Raw genomic sequence first — 21005 nt, 5'->3', positions numbered from 1 at the left:
TCGCCCAACACTTGGTTTTAGAAGACGTTCTTCTGCTTACGTGGATGTATAGAAGGCATATAGCTACAAGTGTTGGGTAGCATCACCATGGCAACACAGATGGAACCGTGACTGCTGATCACGAGCCCTTTTTTCTCCAGTTGTTCATGACTTCAGTCTGACACTAATTATTTCACCTCATAACCAAGGCTGTGATCCGTACTGTACTCATCAGTGTAAAAGTCATGTCGTCCACCTGTTGAATTAAGCGAAACAAATAAAGCAGTAAAAATTCCTAAGTATATGGAAGTATTTCTCATATACACTTTGTTTGTACTTTCAAATTTGTGACCTCAAGCTTTTCAGATAATGATCTAAAGCAGGGGTGTCAAACTCATGCTAGTTCAGGGGCCACATACAGCCCAATATGACCTGCAGTGGGCCGAATGATTAAAATAATAACACAATAATACAAAAATAATATCAATTCCAAAATTTTGTATGTCTAATTTCTATGTTTTAGAGTGAAAAAAGTAAAATTATACTATCAAAAATTTTACTTCCTTTAAAAAAATGTGGAAAAACATGAACCATGACCAAAATGAAATTTATTAAGAAAAAAAGTGCAATTTTAACAATTTATGCCATTATTTGGCCTCAGCTTCTCATTTTCACATATTTATTACAAGTTACAGATCACAGTGGATCTACAAATACACAAAACATTTAATAACAGACAAAACATTGGTGCAGTTACTCTTAATTCTCTTAAGACATTTCAAGTTGTTCATATTTGTTCAGGTTTTTCACAGTTTTTGTAAAAGGCTAGTCTGTAAATGTTAATGTTTTTGTGTAATTTTACTTTTTTTTTACACTAAAACAAAGAGAAAAATTTGTGGTTGTCATTATTTATAGTTTATTATGATAGTATTTTACTGGTCTGACCCACTTTAGATGGAAATGACCTAAAATTATTTTGACACGCTTGATTGTTAATATCTTCAGTGTAATTTTTGTGTTTCACTAATTCATCCCATGGGCCGGACTGGACCCTTTGGCGGGTTTGTTTTGGCCCCCGGGCCGCATGTTTGACACCCCTGATCTAAAGCATCACTGAACCAACATCACAGAAATACAGATCTATATTATTCCTTATAAATCGTTAAATCTACTGATAGTAGCAGTTGGTTAGGGTTTGGGTTAGGACACTGATGCAGGTGAAGTTGAGCAGAAGATGCCTTGAAGGATTTTTCCAGAAGACATCCTGAGTCCTCTACATGTAAATCAGAGCACAGATTGTTTTCATGCACTTGTTAGCTTCTCAGGCTTGAATGTTGAATTTTAGCAGTGCAGAAATTATTCTAGAAATGAGACAGAATTTACTCTTATAGTTTTCTCATCTTGAAAATCAATGACCTCTTAAAGAAATCCTCAGTTTAACAAAAAATATTAGAGGTTTTCACATTTTGTTCCACAGTGTAAATTCCCTTGAAAGCTTTTATGTGGCTTTAAAAACCATTTGCTAACTAGCAGCTAAAGCGACATTAAATTCAATCAGAGCATGGAAAAACATCTACTCACTTTTCTACCATTATAACCTTGTTTTGTTGCATGTTTTCAGACTATTCCATTCACAGCTATAGAGGAAAGGTTGTGTGAAATCTGATTACAAGTTGGAAGCTTACTGACATTTATGCTGAAGTCATTCAAGTTTTTAGTTTAATATTAACATTTTACTGTCAATAATCAAAATGCAATAAACCAAGAGAACCAGGGTGATGCAGACTTCCAGGTTGGCCCACAAACAGACATCATCCCTGCGGCGCTGTATATCATTAGAACAATAACAAAATCACAGTTATTCACTTGTATCACATAGCAGTTAGCACTGTTGCCTCTTAGCAAGGTCCTGGGTTCAGATCAAGGGCTTTTCTGTTTTCACTTTTCATGTTTTCCCCATGTTAATGGTTTCCTGCGGGTGCTCCGGTTTTCCCCGCCATCGAAAACTTGTGTTTTCCTGTCGGTGCCCTTGAACAAGGTACCGGTTTAGTTCTGGGGTTGGTCCCTGGGTGCCGTTCTGTGATCACCCAATGTTTCTAATAATAAGGATGGGTGTAATGCAGAGAAGAATTCCCCTACAATCAGATACAATAACTGATGACCTAGTTTAGTTTGAAGGTTGTATTCATTCTCTAAGCAGGGGTGTCAAACTCATTTTAGCTTAGGGGCCACATACAGACTCAAGTGGGTTAGACCAGTAAAATAATAACATAATAACCTATAAATAATAACTCCAAAAATTTCTCTCTGTTTTAGTGTGAAAAAGTAAAATTACATAAGGAAAATGTGACTAACCTGTACAACCAAATACAACCTGAGATTTCTTAAAAAAAAAAAAAAAAGTGCAATTTCATTAATATTATGTCTCATTGTTATTAATGAAACTTACAAATCACAGTGAATCTACAAATGCACAAAACATTTAGTAACAGGCATAGTATTGTTAAATCTTATTATTCTTAAGAAACTTCAGGTTCGTATTTTTTCAGGTTCTTTAGATTTTATTGTGAAAGGATAGTTTGTAAATGTAAACATTTTCATACTGTAATTTTACTTTTTCACATTAAATCTAGAAGAAAATTCGAAGTTGTCATTATTTATAGGATATTATGGTATTATTTCATTTGAGGTTACATTTGACTGACCCTAAACTAAAATGAATTCGACACCATAAATATTTTCAGTGTTATTTTTGCACTTTAATTCCTCCCATGGCTGGATCAGATCCTTCGTTGGGCCGGTTTTGGGCCACGGGCCACATGTTTGACACCCCTGTTTATTCATGTCTGCTGCTTCAAAGTGTTTAAGCGTCCATCTGCTAATGCGTTTGTTCATCTGTATGTTGTTGTTCTCTACAGGAGCGGTTCGAGGCGTTGTTTAGGATCTACGACGATCAAGCAACTTTCCAGATGTTCAAAAGCTTCCGGAGAGTCCGGATCAACTTCAGCACCCCAGAGGCCGCGGCCCGCGCTCGCATCGAGCTGCATGAGTCCGAGTTCAACGGCAAGAAGCTCAAACTCTACTTTGCCCAAGTGAGTGTCAGCGTCGGGTCTGGGAAAGGGCAGGATGGGGGCCTGGGACCTGGACCGACTAAGGAAGAACATCATGATTATTTACATGGAAAGCTATTCAGAGAGAGACAGAGACCAGGGACTGAAAACTGCAAGGCTTCACTCTCGACTCACTGCACTTACTCTCCTTCTACTCTTTTTTTTTTACTCTTTTTTTTTTTTGGGAGCCTCTTCTTTAAGCCTGAATGCTTCTTTAACCCACCAACCCTTCTGTCAAACTCCATCCGTCACCTGATTGAATGCATGACTACATAAGTTCCTCACCTCGCTGTCGTCATAGCTGTGTGTAGTCTGTCAGTCGATCTGTCCCCTTTGGGAAAGTAAGACAAACCAAAACAAAGTGTGTTTCTAGGACAAGCAGGTGAATAAGACGATGCAGTTTTTCAATCAGTCTTACACTCTCTGAGATCAAATATTGAAATATTATGTCTGTTTTTTAGATCCATTACAGGCTCTTACAGATTAATTAGATCTGGACAACAGAGTAATCCTACACCAGATCAGTCTCCAGTTACTCATAAACCAGTATTTCAACAGAATTTACATTTATTAACATTCAGCAAGTTATTATTAGTTCATTTTGAGACAATCTGCATTTGCCAAATATTTCATGACATCACCAGCGAAACAAATGACAGCTCAGATTTAGATTCAGACTCAGATCAAGGTTATAATAGTTTTGGATTTTTCATTATAGTTTAATTTTATTTAGTTTTGACTTTTTTTCCTCTAATTCAGTTAGTTTTAATTCGTTTTTAGAGCAGGTTTGCTAGTTATTATTAGTTTTCATTATTTTCTAAATACTTAGTTTTAGTTTAGTCTTAGTTTTTTTTTATATCTTTTATCTTCTTCGCCATCGAATTCAAATAAATCCCAGACAGGACTCTGCTGCTTTCTCCCACCTTTAGTCTCCATGTTTCCAGGTAGAGTGGGGACCAGAAGACGACTCTAAACCACAAGTGACGAGAAGTGACGGACCGTTAAATATCATATGGTGCCAGCAGCTAAATTGTTTGAGGGAAATAAATCGATTTCATATCAATCCGACATTGACAAAGACGAAAACTAAGGAAATTTTATCCATAATTTGTATAAGTTTTAGTTTTGTAAACACACAATACAGTTTCAGTTAGTTTTCATTTATTTCTTGTAATTATAGTTTTTATTTATTTCAGTTAATGAAAATGTTTTTTCAATTCTCGTTATCCTCATTTCGTTGGTTTTCGTTAACGATAATAACCTTGACTCAGATTTTGATTAAGTTCATTAATCCCAAGTGGAAATTAATGTGTCCTTCAGATCAAGAAATGAAATTTTTTTAAAATCTGATGAAAAATGTCAGTTTTAGTATTCGTTCATCACATTTTAGGAACACTTTTTAATGAAAGGAAGTTAATGTAAAGACTCTATACTATTAGTAAATGATTAGAAGATGCACAAATTAACTATTATCTGTTAATAATATTAATGTAAAGATGAGTAATGGACCTTTTTTGTAAAATACTGAGCTTTTATTATTTTATTATTTACCTGTACATTTTTTTTTTTTTGCACAGTGTGGTCAGAATAGATTTATATGAGCAAACAAAAACCTTTTAACATGATAACATTAGATAAATATTCATTTAATGTGGCAATTTGTTTCTTATTTGTTATTGTTGTACTGAAAAAAATATAATTTAATATGATACTATGACATGACAATATGATATCAGCATTTTGTATTGAACTTTGACATTAGCCGCTAAAAAAAAAAAAAAAGAAATCAGTTTCACATCGGCATAATTGTTTTTAAAATGAGACTAATTTTTCTTTTTTGCCATTTCTTCTGCAAATTACCAACTCCATACACGCTGGGAAAACATGAGTCACGGTGTAACTGATGCCTGCTTTGTCACAAATCCACCAGTAGTTATGACCCCTATTGCACCTCTCAGTACTTTGATATAAGAGGATTAAGGATCGCACAGCTCAGACAGATGCTACATGCAGGTATTGTAATTACGGCAATTGGCAGCTATGAAAACATCAGAGGTCCCCGATGCGAAGCTCACAATTTAAGATTAAAAGACTGAAGCTGTGAACACAAAACTGCAGCTTTTCACAGTCTGAAGTGTCAGAATGAAAGTGCACTTATGTCATGTTAGTGGGTATGCTAATGTGTCTGACTTTTATAGGGCTTTGCAGTGAGAAATGAGTGATTTAAAAGCCTGGTAATGTTATGGGTTTTTTTGTACCGTGTTTGTACGGTAAATAATTTTGTCTACAGCTTAGACCAGGGGTGTCAAAATCATTTTAGTTCAGGGGCCACATACAGTCCAATGTGATCTCAAACAGGCCGAACCAGTAAAGTAATAACATTAGAACCTGAAAATAATGACAGTTCCATGTTTTTCACTTTTTTATTTGATAAAAAGTAAAATTAAATTCTTAAAATGTTCACATTTACAAGCTATCTTTTCAAATAACCTGAAATTTTTAAAGAAAAAAGTGCAGTTTTAACAATATTATGCCTCAACTTATTTTTTTCCAGATATCAATATTAATTTTTTAATTTAGAACATTAGGAAACACAGAGCAAAAGAGTGAAAAAAGAAGGAAAAAAAACAACAAAAAAACCTCACAAACTATTAAAATAAATAAATATATAAATTATAATAATTTAAAAATAAAACCTGGCCCACCTCACCCATACCCTGGCTCAATCATATACACTCATTATTCAACAAAATATTCAACAATCTTAACAATAGCACCTAGTCAAGCAGGACTCTAAAATCAGCAATAAATTCCCAAAATGAATGCTGTCCTTTCTCAAAAAATTTGAATAACCTGAAATTTTGAAAGAATAAGTGCAATTTTAATAATATTACACCTCAATTTATCATTTATATGTGTACATTACAACTTATAGATCACAGTAGATCTACAAAGGCACAAAAGAGTTTAGAACTAAAATGAGTTTGACACCCTTGACTGTTAATGTCTTTAGTGTAATTTTTTCAAGATTCATCCCACGGGTTTAGTTCAGGAGCCACATACAGTCCAATGTGATCTCAAACAGGCCGAACCAGTAAAGTAATAACATTATAACCTGAAAATAATGACAATTCCATGTTTTTCTCTGTTTTATTTGAGAAAAAGTAAAATTAAGTTCTTAAAATGTTCACATTTACAAGCTATCCTTTCACAAAAAATGCGAATAACCTGAAATTTTTAAAAGAAAAAAGTGCAGTTTTAACAATATTTTGCCTCAACTTATAATTTTTTTCCAGATATCATTATTAATTTTAAAATTTAGAACATTAAGAAACAGAAACAGAGGAGAGAAAAAAAGAGGAAAAACTAAAAACTACAAAATGAATAAATAAATAAATTTAAAAAGACAAACCTGCCCCACCTCACCTATACCGTGGCTCGATCGTATACACACATTATTCAACAAAATATTCGACAATCTTAACAACGGCAACTAGTCAAGCAGGACTCTCAAATCAGCAAAAAAATTCAAAAATGAATGCTGTCCTTTCTCCAAAAATGGGAATAACCTGAAATTTTTTAAAGAAAAATAAGTGCAATTTTAACAATATTATGCCTCAACTTATCATTTATATGTGTGCATTACAACTTACAGATCTACAAAGGCACAAAACATTAGTAACAGGCAGAATATTGTTAAAAGTTTGGAGTTTGCAACTGAAATGAATTTGACACCCTTTACTGTTAATGTCTTTGGCGTAATTTTTTCAAGATTCATCCCATGGGCCATTTTGGACAGAAGGTCAATGTCAAAATCATTTTAGTTCAAGGGCCACATACAGTCCAGTGCAACCTCAAACAGGCTGGACCAGTAAGGTAATAACATTAGAACCTAGAAATAATGACAGTTCAATGTTTTTCTCTTTTTTATTTGAGAAAAAGTAAAATTAAGTTCTTAAAATGTTCACATCTACAAGTTATCCTTTCACAATAAATGCGAATAACCTGAAATTTTTAAAGAAAAAAAGTGCAGTTTTAACAATATTATGCCTCAACTTATCATTTTTTTTTCCAGATATCATTATTAATTTTTAAATTTAGAACATTAAGAAACAGAAACAGAGGGAAAAAAAGAGGAAAAACAAAAACTAAAAACCCAAAAACTACTAAATAAATAAATAATTTTAAAAAAACACAAACCTGCCCCACCTCACCTATACCCTGGCTCAATCATATACACACAAATTCAAAAAAATATTTGACAATCTTAACAACAGCAACTAGTCAAGCAGGACTCTCAAATCAGCAAAAAATCCAAAAATGAATATTATCCTTTCTCAAAAAATGGGAATAACCTGAAATTTTTAAAGAAAATAAGTGCAATTTTAACAATATTCTGCCTCAGTTTATCATTTATACATGTACATTACAACTTACAGATCACAGTGGATCTACAAAGGCACAAAACATTAGTAACAGGCAGAATACTGTTAAAAATTTGGAGTTTAGAACTAACATGAGTTTGACACCCATGACTGTTAATGTCTTTAGTGTGATTTTTTCAAGATTCATCCCTTGGACCATTTTGGACCAGTTAGCGGGCCATATGTTTGACACCCCTGGCTTAAACAGACATATGAAACTGGATCAAACTCTCCTGTTGTTGTTTTCGAATAGATCCAGAACGGTGATGAGGACATCGACAAGTCCTATCTGGCCCCTCCCCAACCCGTCAAACAGTTCCTGATCTCGCCACCCGCTTCGCCACCCGTGGGCTGGAGCCAGAGCGAAGACGCTACGCCCGTCATCAACTACGACCTGCTGTGTGCAGTAGCCAAGCTGGGACCTGGTCAGTACTCCAAACACATGTGTGAAAAGCTCCAAACACCTGCGCCAAACACTCCACATAAAATACACACATATGCTATACACACACACACACACAGGCATAAAAACGTCCTTATGTGATTTATCTCTGAAGCGTCGCCCGGATAGAAAACAAAAAAATCATTTCACACTCCTCAGCGGGAATTAGGACAAAGGAATTGGGGTGGACGTTATTGAATCATCACCGTTTTATTTTTGACTTTTCCTGCGGGCTTTTTAGTCACGACTGTAACACAGGAGGGCGAGGCTCGTCTTCCTGATCGCACATGTGTTTTCTGTGTTTTAAGGTTGGGAGATATAGACAAAAATTAAACCTTCAGTTTAGGATTGATTCGTGATTTAAAAAGATAATTCCTATCTGCATAAACTGAAGTTAAAGTAGTTTTCACTGTTAAATCTGAACAGTGCCTTTGTGTAATATTAACAAACAACAAGAAAAAGCAAAAGTATTTAGAAGGTTTTCAGTGTGTGTTATTCATTAAAAATCAGTTACCACAGATGCAGATTCACATTAACGTTATTGATCCCCTGGTGAAAATTCAGTTTTTCATCAGCTCAATCCCCCCCCCCCCAAAAAAAAAAACAAAAACAGAATTAATTTTAAAAAAAATAACATCAGAAGCATATTCGCAATAAATCTATGAAAACAAGCAGACACTTACATTGCAAACAGAACCACTGATCTTGACTTTATGCATTTTCACATCATATAGAAAAACTCAATGACTTGCATCTGTTCATATACAGGGTGGGGAAGCAAAATTTACAATATTTTGAGGCAGGGATTGAAAGACAGTGTATGACCAATTAGTTTATTGAAAGTCATGACAATTTATTTGCCACAAGAAAACTGACATAATAGAAAATGTTTTTATTCTATGTGTCCTCCTTCTTTCTCAATAACTGCCTTCACACGCTTCCTGAAACTTGCGCAAGTGTTCCTCAAATATTCAGGTGACAACTTCTCCCATTCTTCTTTAATAGTATCTTCCAGACTTTCTCCTAATAGTTTTGCTCATAGTCATTCTCTTCTTTCCATTATAAACAGTCTTTATGGACACTCCAACTATTTCTGAAATCTCCTTTGGTGTGACGAGTGCATTCAGCAAATCACACACTCTTTGACGTTTGCTTTCCTGATTACTCATATGGGCAAAAGTTTCTGAAAAGGTATGGATAATAGTGTTAGGTATGATTATGACATCAATATACGTTTGGTTTCAAAACAATTGACGTAGTGCCTGCTGAGAAAAAACAACTAAATGTTCATTGTAAATTTTGCTTCCCCACCCTGTAGTACATGTGAATGCATTTTATTTTTTTGACACTTAGTTTTTAACAGATAATAGTCACAATCTAATAGTAATAATAATTCAGGTTACAGTTATGAAATAGTAATCTGTCACTTAAAGGGTACCACAGTTTCTAGCACATATGTTAGTGTATATACGTATATAATTCACTTCTGAAGGCGAACACTTCTGTTTTTCTATGTTCTTATTATTTTTATTTTTGATATCTGCTTCTTTTTAACTGTTAGCACTAACAGAACCAAGACAAATTCCTTGTAATGTAAAAATTACTTGGCAATAAAATCTGATTCTGAAGTTACCTAATTAACTAAATTTTTAGAGCAGCAATTTATATAACATTTCACAAGACTATGAGACAAACCACCTAATAATTGATCTAAATGCATTTTAAAACATGAATAAATGAAATTCGCTAACATCATCTTTCCTGCTGAGGTGTTGCTGTGTTATTTATGGTGATAAAAAATAAATCAGTTCCAATTGTACGGATCAAATCTGCAGCGTTGGCCGTTGTCTGTAATTACAGATTCCTATTTGCTTCTGTCTGACATCTCTAAAGACATGTGCATTAAATGTGCATCAGTGTTTGTTTGCATAGGATCCATTTAATGGGGTTACTTGTTTCTTATCTGTTATTAATACATTTCTGTTAATCAGATGCAAAAAAAAAAATATAATAATAACATGATATCAGCATTATATATATATTTATATATGCATCAACATTTAACATTAGCCACTGAAAAAACACAAATCAGTTAACCATCATAATTTAATTCTAACATGAACATATCACCATGTTTCAGTAGTAAACCTTGTAAGTGAAGTAACATATCTCTGCAGTTTATTGAAATTCATTCTGGCACAAAGAAATAAATATGAATGCATATATCAGATAACTACAGTCGTGGAAAAAATTATTAGACCACCCTCTGTTTTCTTCAATTTCTTGTTCATTTTAATGCCTGGTACAACTAAAGGTACATTTGTTTGGACAAATATAATTACAACAACAAAAATAGCTCATAAGAGTTTTAATTTCAGAGCTGATATCTAGACATTTTCCATGTTTTCTTGATAATAACCAAAATCACTTCAGTTCTTACATCAATATCTATGGCATTGTACTGATAAAAACAGTGCTTTTAGGCATTCCATGTTTTCTTTTCTGTCTGTTTTAGTCACATGATACACACAGGAGTTAGTACTTGATTGCATAACCATTGTTTTTGATGACTTTTGATGGTCTAACAACTTTTTCCACAATTGTATGTACTAAAGATCCGTTTAACCCATAAGGACCCAGTGAGACTTTTGTGGTAGTCCCCAAATGAATTGTTCTCTCTATTTAACCCTCCCTAAGTGATTTATCACCATTTATTATAACATTATCCTCTGAACTTTGCATTTTTTTTTCAGTGGAAATTATCTATTTTCCTATCTTTAATTGACTGATAATGTGGATGTTCATAAAACTTCACTGTCAATTCAAAGGTTATTATATCAAAACAGAAAAAAATAAGAATAGTGACTTTTTCAGCAAAATATATCATTAATTGAACCCATAAAGACCCAGTGCCTTTTCTGTGTCAGTCCCCAAATGATTTTATTTTCCACTTTTAACTTTTCTTAAGTGATTTATCACCATTTATTCTAATAATATGGTCAGTATTTTTGCATTCTTAAGTAAAAATCAGGTATTTTTCTTTATTTAATTTACTGATGATCATTGATGTCTATAAAAGCTCAAATTAAAGTTAAGGGTTATTATATGAAAAACAGAGAAAATGGAGGAAAAAGTGACTTTTCCGGTAAAATATATCAGTAACTGAACATAAAAACAAGTGTGTCCATCCACTGTCATTTATCAAACTCAATGGGTTTTACTGGTGAATCAATGTTGTAGAACAGGGGTTTCAAACTCATTTTGGTTCAGGGGCCATATTTAGCCCAATTTGATCTCAAGTGGGCCAGACCAGTAAAATTATGACTTAACCTATGAATAATGACAAATCCAAGTTTTTCTTTTTGTTTTAGTACTAAAAAAAACTAATTAAATTATGAAAATATTTACATTTTACAAAACAGATGTGAATAACCTGAAAAAACAGAAATTTCATTTGAAAAATTAGTGCAATTTTAACAATAGTATGCCTCGACTTATTATTTATACATGTACATTTACACACAGTGTTACATAAATATTTGTTAACAGACAGAATATTGTTAAAATTTTGGAGTTTGGAACTAAAATTTGAACAATTTCTACAATATTCCATCTCTTATTATTAACACAACTACAGATCACAGTATATCTATAAATGCACCAAACATTTAGAAACAGGCAGAATATTGTTAAAATTGTACATTTCGGGTTGTTCATCTTTATTTATGTATTTATTTGCATTTTATTGTGAAAGAATAGTTTTGTAAATGTAAAATTTTCAGTGTAATGTTATTTTTTTCACTTACATTTTTTCCACATAATTTTTCACAAAGAAAATTTGTCGTTGTCATTATTTATGGGTTATTGTGTTGTTATTTTTACTGGAGGTCACATTGGTCTGTATGTGGAACCTGAACCAAAAGGATTTTGACAACCTGGACTGTTCAGGTTCATTTATGCACTTTCATCCCGCGGGCCGGAATGGAACCTTTGGCGGGCCAGATTTGGCCCCGGGCTTCATGTTTGACACCTGTGTTGTAGAAGATGACAGTGTTTCCACGGTAACTACATAGCCTTTGAACATCCAAATGGGTCACATCTGATAACCATGAAATGATGAATAATTGTATTTTACACCAATTATTTACATGGATTAATAGGATTAGTGGATCAACAGTTCAACAGTGGATGTTTGGGTCTTTATGGGTTAAGGTGACATTCTTTTAGTTGGAAGCTTCATTTCAATCGAGATAGAGATAGAAAATTAAATAATAAAATGAACATTACCTCACCCTACTGCAAAGCCTTTATTTCTGCATTTCCCATCTTATCACTATTTTAGCAAGTGTATAAAATGTGTAGGCAGCAGCACAGCTCAGCACAGTCAGATTTGGCTGCTTTTCTCTCAGCCAGCCTTGTTTCCCAGCAGCTTCTCTGCTCCCAGATAAGTGTTGCGTCCATCTGCCTTGTCGACACAAATCTCAGACTGCAGCAACCTTCATAAAATGTCACCTAATGCACATGAAAAAGGCAAGTCACGTCACGGCTGAAGTGGGGAAACATCACGTTTTAGTCTGTATTTCAACGAACGCTTGTTGTCTTTTTATCATCAGCAAAACATGATTAAAGTTTCTACATATAAACGTACCAATGTCCAGTCTCCTGTTACCATAGCAACATCAGGCATCAGGAAAAAACAAAAAAGCTAAAAAAAAAATAAATAAATAAAAAAAATGGGGGGCTTTGTTGTTCACCTCACATCCTGGCATCTAGGATCAGATTAGCGCTCAGCCGCAGGACAGCGCGCTGACTCCCTCTGTCAACTCCCCGCGGTAACAGCAGGACTCTATTCACCGTCCATCTCTCTGTTTGGCACCACAGTGAAAATCTTCCAGACCAATTTCCTCCTTTCTGCCAGCTGTCTGATCTCATCGCCATGGCAACTGTGATACAATCTAGCGAGTGCGTGTTTTCAGTCCCACCGCAGAGTTTGGCGTGTCGACAAAACGGCAGCACTGTTCCTAGAAATGTGGGGGTTTTTTTGTGTTGGCTCTCGAATTTCTCTGCTATCACCGCCGCTGATCTTCAACAGACAAACAGTCGATTATTTTTATGCTGAGAAAAAAAACAACAACAAAAAATAAACAAAATAAAAACCTTGGTGGATAAAACTGAGAAACAGTAGATAATCAATAGAGGACATGGAATAGTTTGACCAGAGCTGCTGCAGATTTCCAGCAAAGTCAAGCTTTAAACCTGTTTCTGTTTGTATTCTCAAATAGAATAGAATAGAATAGAATAGAATAGAATTTATTGTCATTGTGTAACAAGTCTTAAATACAGTTGCGGAAAAAATTATTGGACTACCCTTGTTTTCTTCAATTTCTTGTTCATTTTAATGCCTGGTACAACTAAATGTACATTTGTTTGGACAAATATAATGATAACAACAAAAATAGCTCATAATAGTTTAATTTCAGAGCTGATATCTATCCATTTTCCATGTTTTCTTGATAATAACCAAAATCACTTCAGTTCTTACATCAATATCTATGGCATTGTACTGACAAAAACAGTGCTTTTAGTCATTCCATCTTTTCTTTTCTGTCTGTTTTAATCACATGATACACACAGGAGTTAGTACTTGATTGCATAACCATTTATTTTTTATGACTTTATGACTTTTTTCTGTGACTGTAATAAGACTAAAGTAAAAAAAAAAAAAAAATTGTAATAATATTAAAGCTATAAAATATATGTTGGCTAAAATTTGCATAGAGGTCTTTTTTCTGTCTTTGTGCATAAGAAATCAATATAAGTGAATCCCCAAAGGAACTTTGTGTTACAAAAAAAATTCTCAGGATTTCAGTTCTGTTACAACATGTTGATGGTCATATGAACTATGTTTTCAGCTCAAAAATGTCCAATTTCATCACAATTAATGTTATATTTTCATGTCACAAATGGCCAAGTTATATTTTAATGGAATTTACCTGAAAAACAAATATTCTATTCTTTTAGATTCCCCAATGTTTTTCTTACAAGATTCTATCCTACATATCACATGTTTTATTTTTACAGGTTCAATATGGAGTATGGTGCTGATCCATCCTGCTTATGTTACACCAATACATACATTAAGAATGTCACACGTCACTTTTTAAATCAACAGTTTTCTAATAATAAGCATTTTTATAAAGAAATAACAATTCTATTTTGTTATTTACTCTTTAGTATGATGATAAACTATACAATAAATAATTCTGGTCCTAGTTTTTTCACAGGGATCATTAGTGTAAATGGTGACATGGCTGCTGAGCATCAGTATGATGGGATCTGGAACAACCATGTCACATCCGTCCACTGCCACATTTTGTGTTTTTGTGTCAGCTGTTATTGTTTTAGATCCACAATACTAACATTTATGAATAAGAGGAGAATTAGCAATAGTAAGTATATAAGTTTATTACTAATAAAGTACTGGTACTGACCAGAGCATCATGGGTAATGTCACGTCCGTCCACCAGCAAAAGTTTTCACATACACGTGCTATTCAAAATCCAATATTTCTGAAAATAGAGCTTCCACTGTCAAATAATATCAGTAGTCTGTGCACAAATGGATTAGCATTATTTCAACACAGTTCTCAGTTATTTCTTACAACTTTTTTTTTTTTTGACAAAAATGGCCACTCATTTGACCCCCTGAGTAAATTTTAGCCGATGTGTAAGTAGAAGTACACCTGTATTATCAGTTGCAGTATTATAGTATATACCATAATACGTATACATGGCACAATATATCTGTCACCTTCATCTTGGTCAAGGACAAAGTCTCAGATGAGAATTACATGAATATTGACACAGCACATGAAAACAGCTGTGCCACAGTATTGGATTTCTTTCCTAGATTATCATAAAATGGTCCTAACTTTCACACAATACGTCCAATCACAGCCTGCCGCAATCACAGAATCGTAAGTATTTAGCCGTATTATTCATTTATATCCATTCAGAATAAGCTGATTACGTTGATTAAGGCTTTTGATTGTTGCGATAGTACAGGCATTCACTGTTAAAATATTAAGGATCTCATCTATAGGCATACGTGCAGTTTCAGCCTTCATTAGAATTTTCAAACAGAATAAGGTTTGTGCACTAAGAAACATTATTGACAAATGAATGTGCTGAACGATATTGATCATCATTGAAGCTAATAGATGTGTCTAGACCTGTCTAGTAGGTATTCATACTAATCCAACAGATGTAACACTTTATTTAATTTGGGAAACCTGCAAAAAAGAGTTACAGAAAATCATAGATACCTTTACAAAATATTCAACAACAAAAGCCTGTAGTCACAAACGGTTACAGGCTGACCCGGGTACAGTGGATAATTTACATCAAATAAAGACATTCACTAGATGGAAAGATTAACTTTTCTGCTGAGACTAAGAAATTATTTGTTTAATAGCGCATTGAGCTGTGGGGAACTAAGGGTCATATTAACCCTTTCATGCATAGTGGTCACTACAGTGGACAGCTATTCAAAGCTCTTCTCTTGTATATTTATGGATTTTGTTGTTTTAGCTCCATATCAGCCAACACAGTGGACACTTATGCATCATCACATACACTGTGATTCATACCATTACTGTAACTTTGCTGTTCTAGATAAACCTGATCTGCACTAACATCTTTGAGTGTTGAAGGGGTGGGATTAAATAAATTATACTTCCTCCCACTCCTTTTCAAATGTGCTAATAAATCATGTATATGTATAAGTTTTGTTTTTTTGTTTTCTTCCATGACCTCTTACTTCCTGTTTTATTTCTAAGGACTAAGTAAGATTACTTTGTTTTGTTGCATATTTGAAATAAACTAAACTAAAAAAAAAAAAAAAAAATTCAATTGCTTGTTATTGTTACTAAACTGCAAATAACTGTATTTTTTTAACAAAAAAGTTGGGGGGTGTTTTGTGTATTATTTCCATGAAGTGAGCAATAACTAGTATTAGAGTTTGTTAAAATGTGAGAAAAATGCAGATTAGCTGCATTCAAAATGTTTTTATTTCATAGTTTTCACACGATATATCAGTAAATCCATTTTTCTTTGCTTCAAAAAATTAAACGCATGGTGTCAAGCTGACATTTTTGGAACTCCATAAAAAATAGGTTCATAAGAAAATTTTCAATCGCATTATAATTTTCATGCCTGAAGAGGAATAAAAACACTCAGGAAAAAAATCTTGATTGAAGGTTCTCATAATTCATGCTTGAAAGGGTTAATAAATCTGAATCTGAATAGAAGTGAACACTCATTTCAGTGTGATGACTTTACAGATAATAAATAACCTTTAAATATACAGGGTGGGGAAGCAAAATTTAGCAGAATTTATTTGCCACAAGAAAATGGACATAATAGAAAATGTTTTTATTCTATGTGTCCTCCTTCTTTCTCAATAACTGCCTTCACATGCTTCCTGAAACTTGCGCAAGTGTTCCTCAAATATTGGGGTGACAACTTCTCCCATTCTTCTTTAATAGTATCTTCCAGACTTTCTCGTAATAGTTTTGCTCATAGTCATTCTCTTCTTTCCATTATAAACAGTCTTTATGGACACTCCAACTATTTCTGAAATCTCCTTTGGTGTGACGAGTGCATTCAGCAAATCACACACTCTTTGACGTTTGCTTTCCTGATTACTCATATGGGCAAAAGTTTCTGAAAAGGTATGGATAATAGTGTTAGGTATGATTATGACATCAATATACGTTTGGTTTCAAAACAATTGACGTAGTGCCTGCTGAGAAAAAACAACTAAATGTTCATTGTAAATTTTGCTTCCCCACCCTGCACATTGGTACCCAACGGTTTTGGCAGTAACACAGAATGACTTTGTGAAGGTCATTGTGTCCATGAACGTAAAAATGCTTATTATTGTACAAAAATTATCCTTAAAAAAAAAAAAAAAATCTTGGAGGGCTCTTCTCTGATTTGAACTTTTTCTTCCTCCCTCAGGCGAAAAGTACGAGCTCCACGCGGGGACAGAGTCGACCCCCAGCGTGGTCGTCCATGTGTGCGAGAGCGAGACGGAGGAGGACGAGGCGGCGCGGCCAAAGCAGCAGATCGTCCAGACCAGACGTCCCGACGGACCCCCCAAAGTCTTTAACTAGAGAGGCCCCCCCTCCCAAACACACACACACACACCGACACCGACGCGGCCCCCGACCGCCTCCTTAAACCCGCAACACACCTGCCCTCTCTCTCTCGTCTCTGCACTCACAGAGAGCGTTGATGCCCCTCATTTCAGTTCAACTACAAGCAAAAACAAAACCAACAAACATTGCTCGAGACGGTGTTTGTGGAGAGCGTGGCGATGGAATGAGGCGGCTTGAAGGGGATGGATGAGAATCACACACACACTCATCACATTCTGCGGACAGCGTGGGGAGAGGCGGGCATGCACGCCTCCACCCCCACCAAACCCACCCCCCCCTCCTCCTCTGGTTTTCAGCGTGAGGGGTTCAAATACCTGTCCCAACGCAGGCACCTGTCACTTATCACACACTCAGCTCTCATTGCTAGTCCGTAGCTTGCTAGTCAGTTAGCTTGTTAGCCGTACCTCTCCTGTCTCAGTCGTGTGTGCACAACAATCTTTGGTTGAGGACATGCAATACCTCAAAACAAAGACTTTTTTCATTTTTTACAATGTGTTTTCAGGTTATTTATGTCTACTTTTTGTTTTGGTTTTTTTTCATCCATTTTCATATCTGCTGGTTTCTTGCTTCAGCTTGCATCAAGATTGAGTGTGTGATGTTCCCGCTCTTGTCTGCATGTATATACTGTATTACAAAAAATACAAAAAACACTAATACTAACAAGGTATATCAAGAAAAAGCAACCTATTTAACATCACACACAGCACGAAGCGCCATATGTGACTAACAAAGTTGTGGTGGTTGTTTGACTTTTTTTCTCTTTTTTTTCCGCTTGTTTTTTGGCTTTTTGTCTTTTTTTTATTTGGAGAGGTGTTGTTTTTTGCTAAACTACTAGATGTGTATTCTCAATATGTATTTGATAACCCAACACTTTTTGCATGCTTAAGTACTTCTGTAGATGAGGAGCTGAGGTGTTTTTTTTTTTTTTAATTGTCGTTTGTAATGACAGGGACATGGTGTGACGCTTTTTGACGCAAGTGCATATGCCCATGCAGAATTTACAGAGTGACAACTGGGGGAAATGGAAAAAAAAAAAAAAAAAAATCTGAATGGGTGTTTTTTTGTAAAGGTTGACAGTTCCGTCTTCAGTTTGACAGCAAATTTGCATTTGTCGCTTTTGTTGGAATTTGATGGATCAGAGACAGTTCATCCCCCTCATTTTTCTTCAAAGGGGTTCGGTACGTGGTTTTTATTTTCTGATGTTTGTTGTAATCACATCTTGGTTATCTTGTTTGATCACCCACTTTCTATGTGTCAGGTTTTGAAACCTACTACTGCTTGTTTTGCACTGAGTATCTCTTGATATCTCCAAGCAATTTGCGAGGGTCTCTACTGTCTCCTGCTGCGCACCGACCAGTTGACATGCGCTGCTTCTCGCTGTAAATAGCTGAATGGAATATTTGTGGAAATAGTCCTTTTAGATTTTGTAGTTTACCTGAAAGCATTTTTGCTGAGAAAAGGGAAAATTAGGAAGCCTCATGAGATATCAACCAAAGCATTCACTCACCACATGTTGTCATCAATATTTTTGATGTAGATTGTTTAAACTGAGCTGGAAGAAATCATATTTTCCCAACACGAGCGCAGTACTTTGTATTCTATCATTTAATTGTGCTTTAACATTTAATTTGAAGTTTGTGTATTTTTCAGTTGAAACCCAAACAAATAGACTAGAAATGATAAGCTATTCACTTTTTTAAAGCTTCCCCATGTTAGATTATTTTAGTGCTTTTAAAGCGACATGAACAAATGTTCCCTTTTGGATGTGTAAACGCTCTTTCAAAGGCATGAAATCTGAAAAGACTTTTGCTATAACAATAATAATCAAAAGACAAATCCCTCTGCATGTGAGCACTTTATTGTCAATGTTTTGTTTCCTTCTTGAAATCCCTCTTTCTTGAGACAAAGTAGGAAGCATTTCTTTCTTTTGTGTTTTTTTTTTGTTGTTTTTTTTTTCATCTCAAGCTGAACACCTGGTTAGCCTTTTCACCAGCATATTGCAGTGAGTGAAACACTCCACTTCCTTTTTTTGCGAGTGTGAAGTTCAGAGAATTTCAGGCCTTTTTGGATCCAGTGGAGTGTATTATCTAAGCAGAAAAAGATGTACAGATACAGCTTTAGAAGAGGTAGTGTTTTTCAAATGGAGCATGACGACACTGCAGAACAAAATAAATGTCTGTTTTTGTGTGTTTTGTCCGCAAGAAATATTCATCTTATCTTCTGAGAAACAGTTCTTTGAAATGCATCATATTGGCACTGCAGTAAAGCTGTCGCAGCTATGGAAGCAGACAGCAGATGATGATGATAAACAGGAAGCAGCAGAGCAGGAGGGAGACACACAAGGTTTTTTTACTCTCTATGGTCACAGTGTTTAAAACTGGGTGCATCTTGGTCACAGTTGAAATGAAAATGTATATTTATGTACATATGCCAAGTGTTTTATTTTTCTTTTTTGTTGCTGAGGCCAGTCCCAGTGTGCAGTTTGTTACGGCTTCTCTTGGCAATGTTGTAATGGAAAAAAAATGACAAAAATGTGTAACAACAAGTCCCAATGATGCTCGAACAAAAACCAACTGTCATTGTGTTGTGTTCAACATGGACTCTGTTTGAATGTTTCTTTTATTTCTGGGGAACGTCTACTAAAGAGGTCAATACTACCGTTTGTCACTGTTGTACTGTTTCTGTTGAAATATGAATATTGTGTCTTGTATTGTAGGAATCCAGAAAACAAAGTAGCAAAACAAGCAATAATTTACAGTTCTATAATACCGGTATGTGTATTTTCATGTTATGTACTTATTTCTCAGAGATGGTCTCTGTCTCTTACAGTATCCGCTTCTCTTTGTGTAGTATATAGTCATTTGTTTCACATAGAGAAATACATAAAGACTTATTCTTAAAAGCCATGTTTAGTGGTGTTTATTTTAGAGGTTTGCACAGAAATAAAACCTCAAGCAGAATAAACCATCAAGATTTTATCATTTAACTGAGCTATATGTAGTATTTCTACTTTAAAATATACAAAAATTACCTAAAATTACCATTAGAAAGTTCTGACATTGTGTCAAAAATATAATTTTATTGTATTGATATGAATTAAATTTATCCACAGCCACAGGCCAATGTGTCACTGTGAATGTATGTGACCACTAGAGGGAGTAGTGAGTCACTCAGATGAAAAATGCCATGGCTAAGCTGAGGAAGACAAAGAAAGTGACTGTTAAAAGAAATCGAAGTGGCTGCAGACACAGTACTGTGGCAAGAAATATCAGTTTGTCTATTAGCACAGAGCCAATCAGCGCCCTCCTTATATCATGTCTAGACTGATAACTTGTTACATCCTGAAAAGTACCAAAGTACAAGACAGCAAATAGGTCAGAATTTGAAACAGCAGAAATTTAGCTCACTCTGTAATGTGTCAGACTGCAACGTGGAGGATTTGGGTTCAATTCCCGGTTGAAGTACCAAGAGCGGCGGTAGGTAAATCTGACAGTGATATAAATCAGCCATTGGGACAGCGTTCAGAGTGCAGAATTCAGACCACAGCACTGAATACACTGAACTGACGCAGAACTGAGGAGTCACACGGCACAGTACTGTATGTAATATGTAACTCCACCCACCTTCTCCAGCCTCACATACAGCATTTACAACAGTAAGTCCTATTCTGTACTATATACCACAGGTGTCAAACATGCGGCCCGGGGGCCAAAACCAGCCCACCAAAGGGTCCAATCTGGCCCGCGGCATGATTTTATGGAGTGCAAAAATTACACTGAAGATATTAACCGTCAAAGGTGTTGAACTGGTTTTAGCCCAATGTGATCTAA

The 21005-nt window shown here is 35.0% G+C and overlaps 1 protein-coding gene across 3 annotated transcripts in view; it reads left to right on the top strand.

Annotated features, from left to right (window-relative positions):
* Positions 1-20077, top strand: part of rcan3 (regulator of calcineurin 3) — a 113055-nt gene extending 92978 nt beyond the window's left edge. For all 3 annotated transcript variants that reach the window (XM_030126411.1, XM_030126410.1, XM_030126412.1), the window contains 3 exons: positions 2898-3071; positions 7767-7938; positions 16976-20077. In XM_030126411.1, the coding sequence (XP_029982271.1) occupies positions 2898-3071; positions 7767-7938; positions 16976-17130 (501 nt within the window). In that variant the 3' untranslated portion in view covers positions 17131-20077. The remainder of the gene's footprint in view (positions 1-2897; positions 3072-7766; positions 7939-16975) is intronic.
* The last annotated feature ends 928 nt before the right edge of the window (positions 20078-21005 follow it).

Source organism: Sphaeramia orbicularis, chromosome 22 (genome assembly GCF_902148855.1).
Source record: "Sphaeramia orbicularis chromosome 22, fSphaOr1.1, whole genome shotgun sequence".
Taxonomy (NCBI): domain Eukaryota; kingdom Metazoa; phylum Chordata; class Actinopteri; order Kurtiformes; family Apogonidae; genus Sphaeramia; species Sphaeramia orbicularis.
This window is presented reverse-complemented; position numbering and strand designations above follow the sequence as displayed.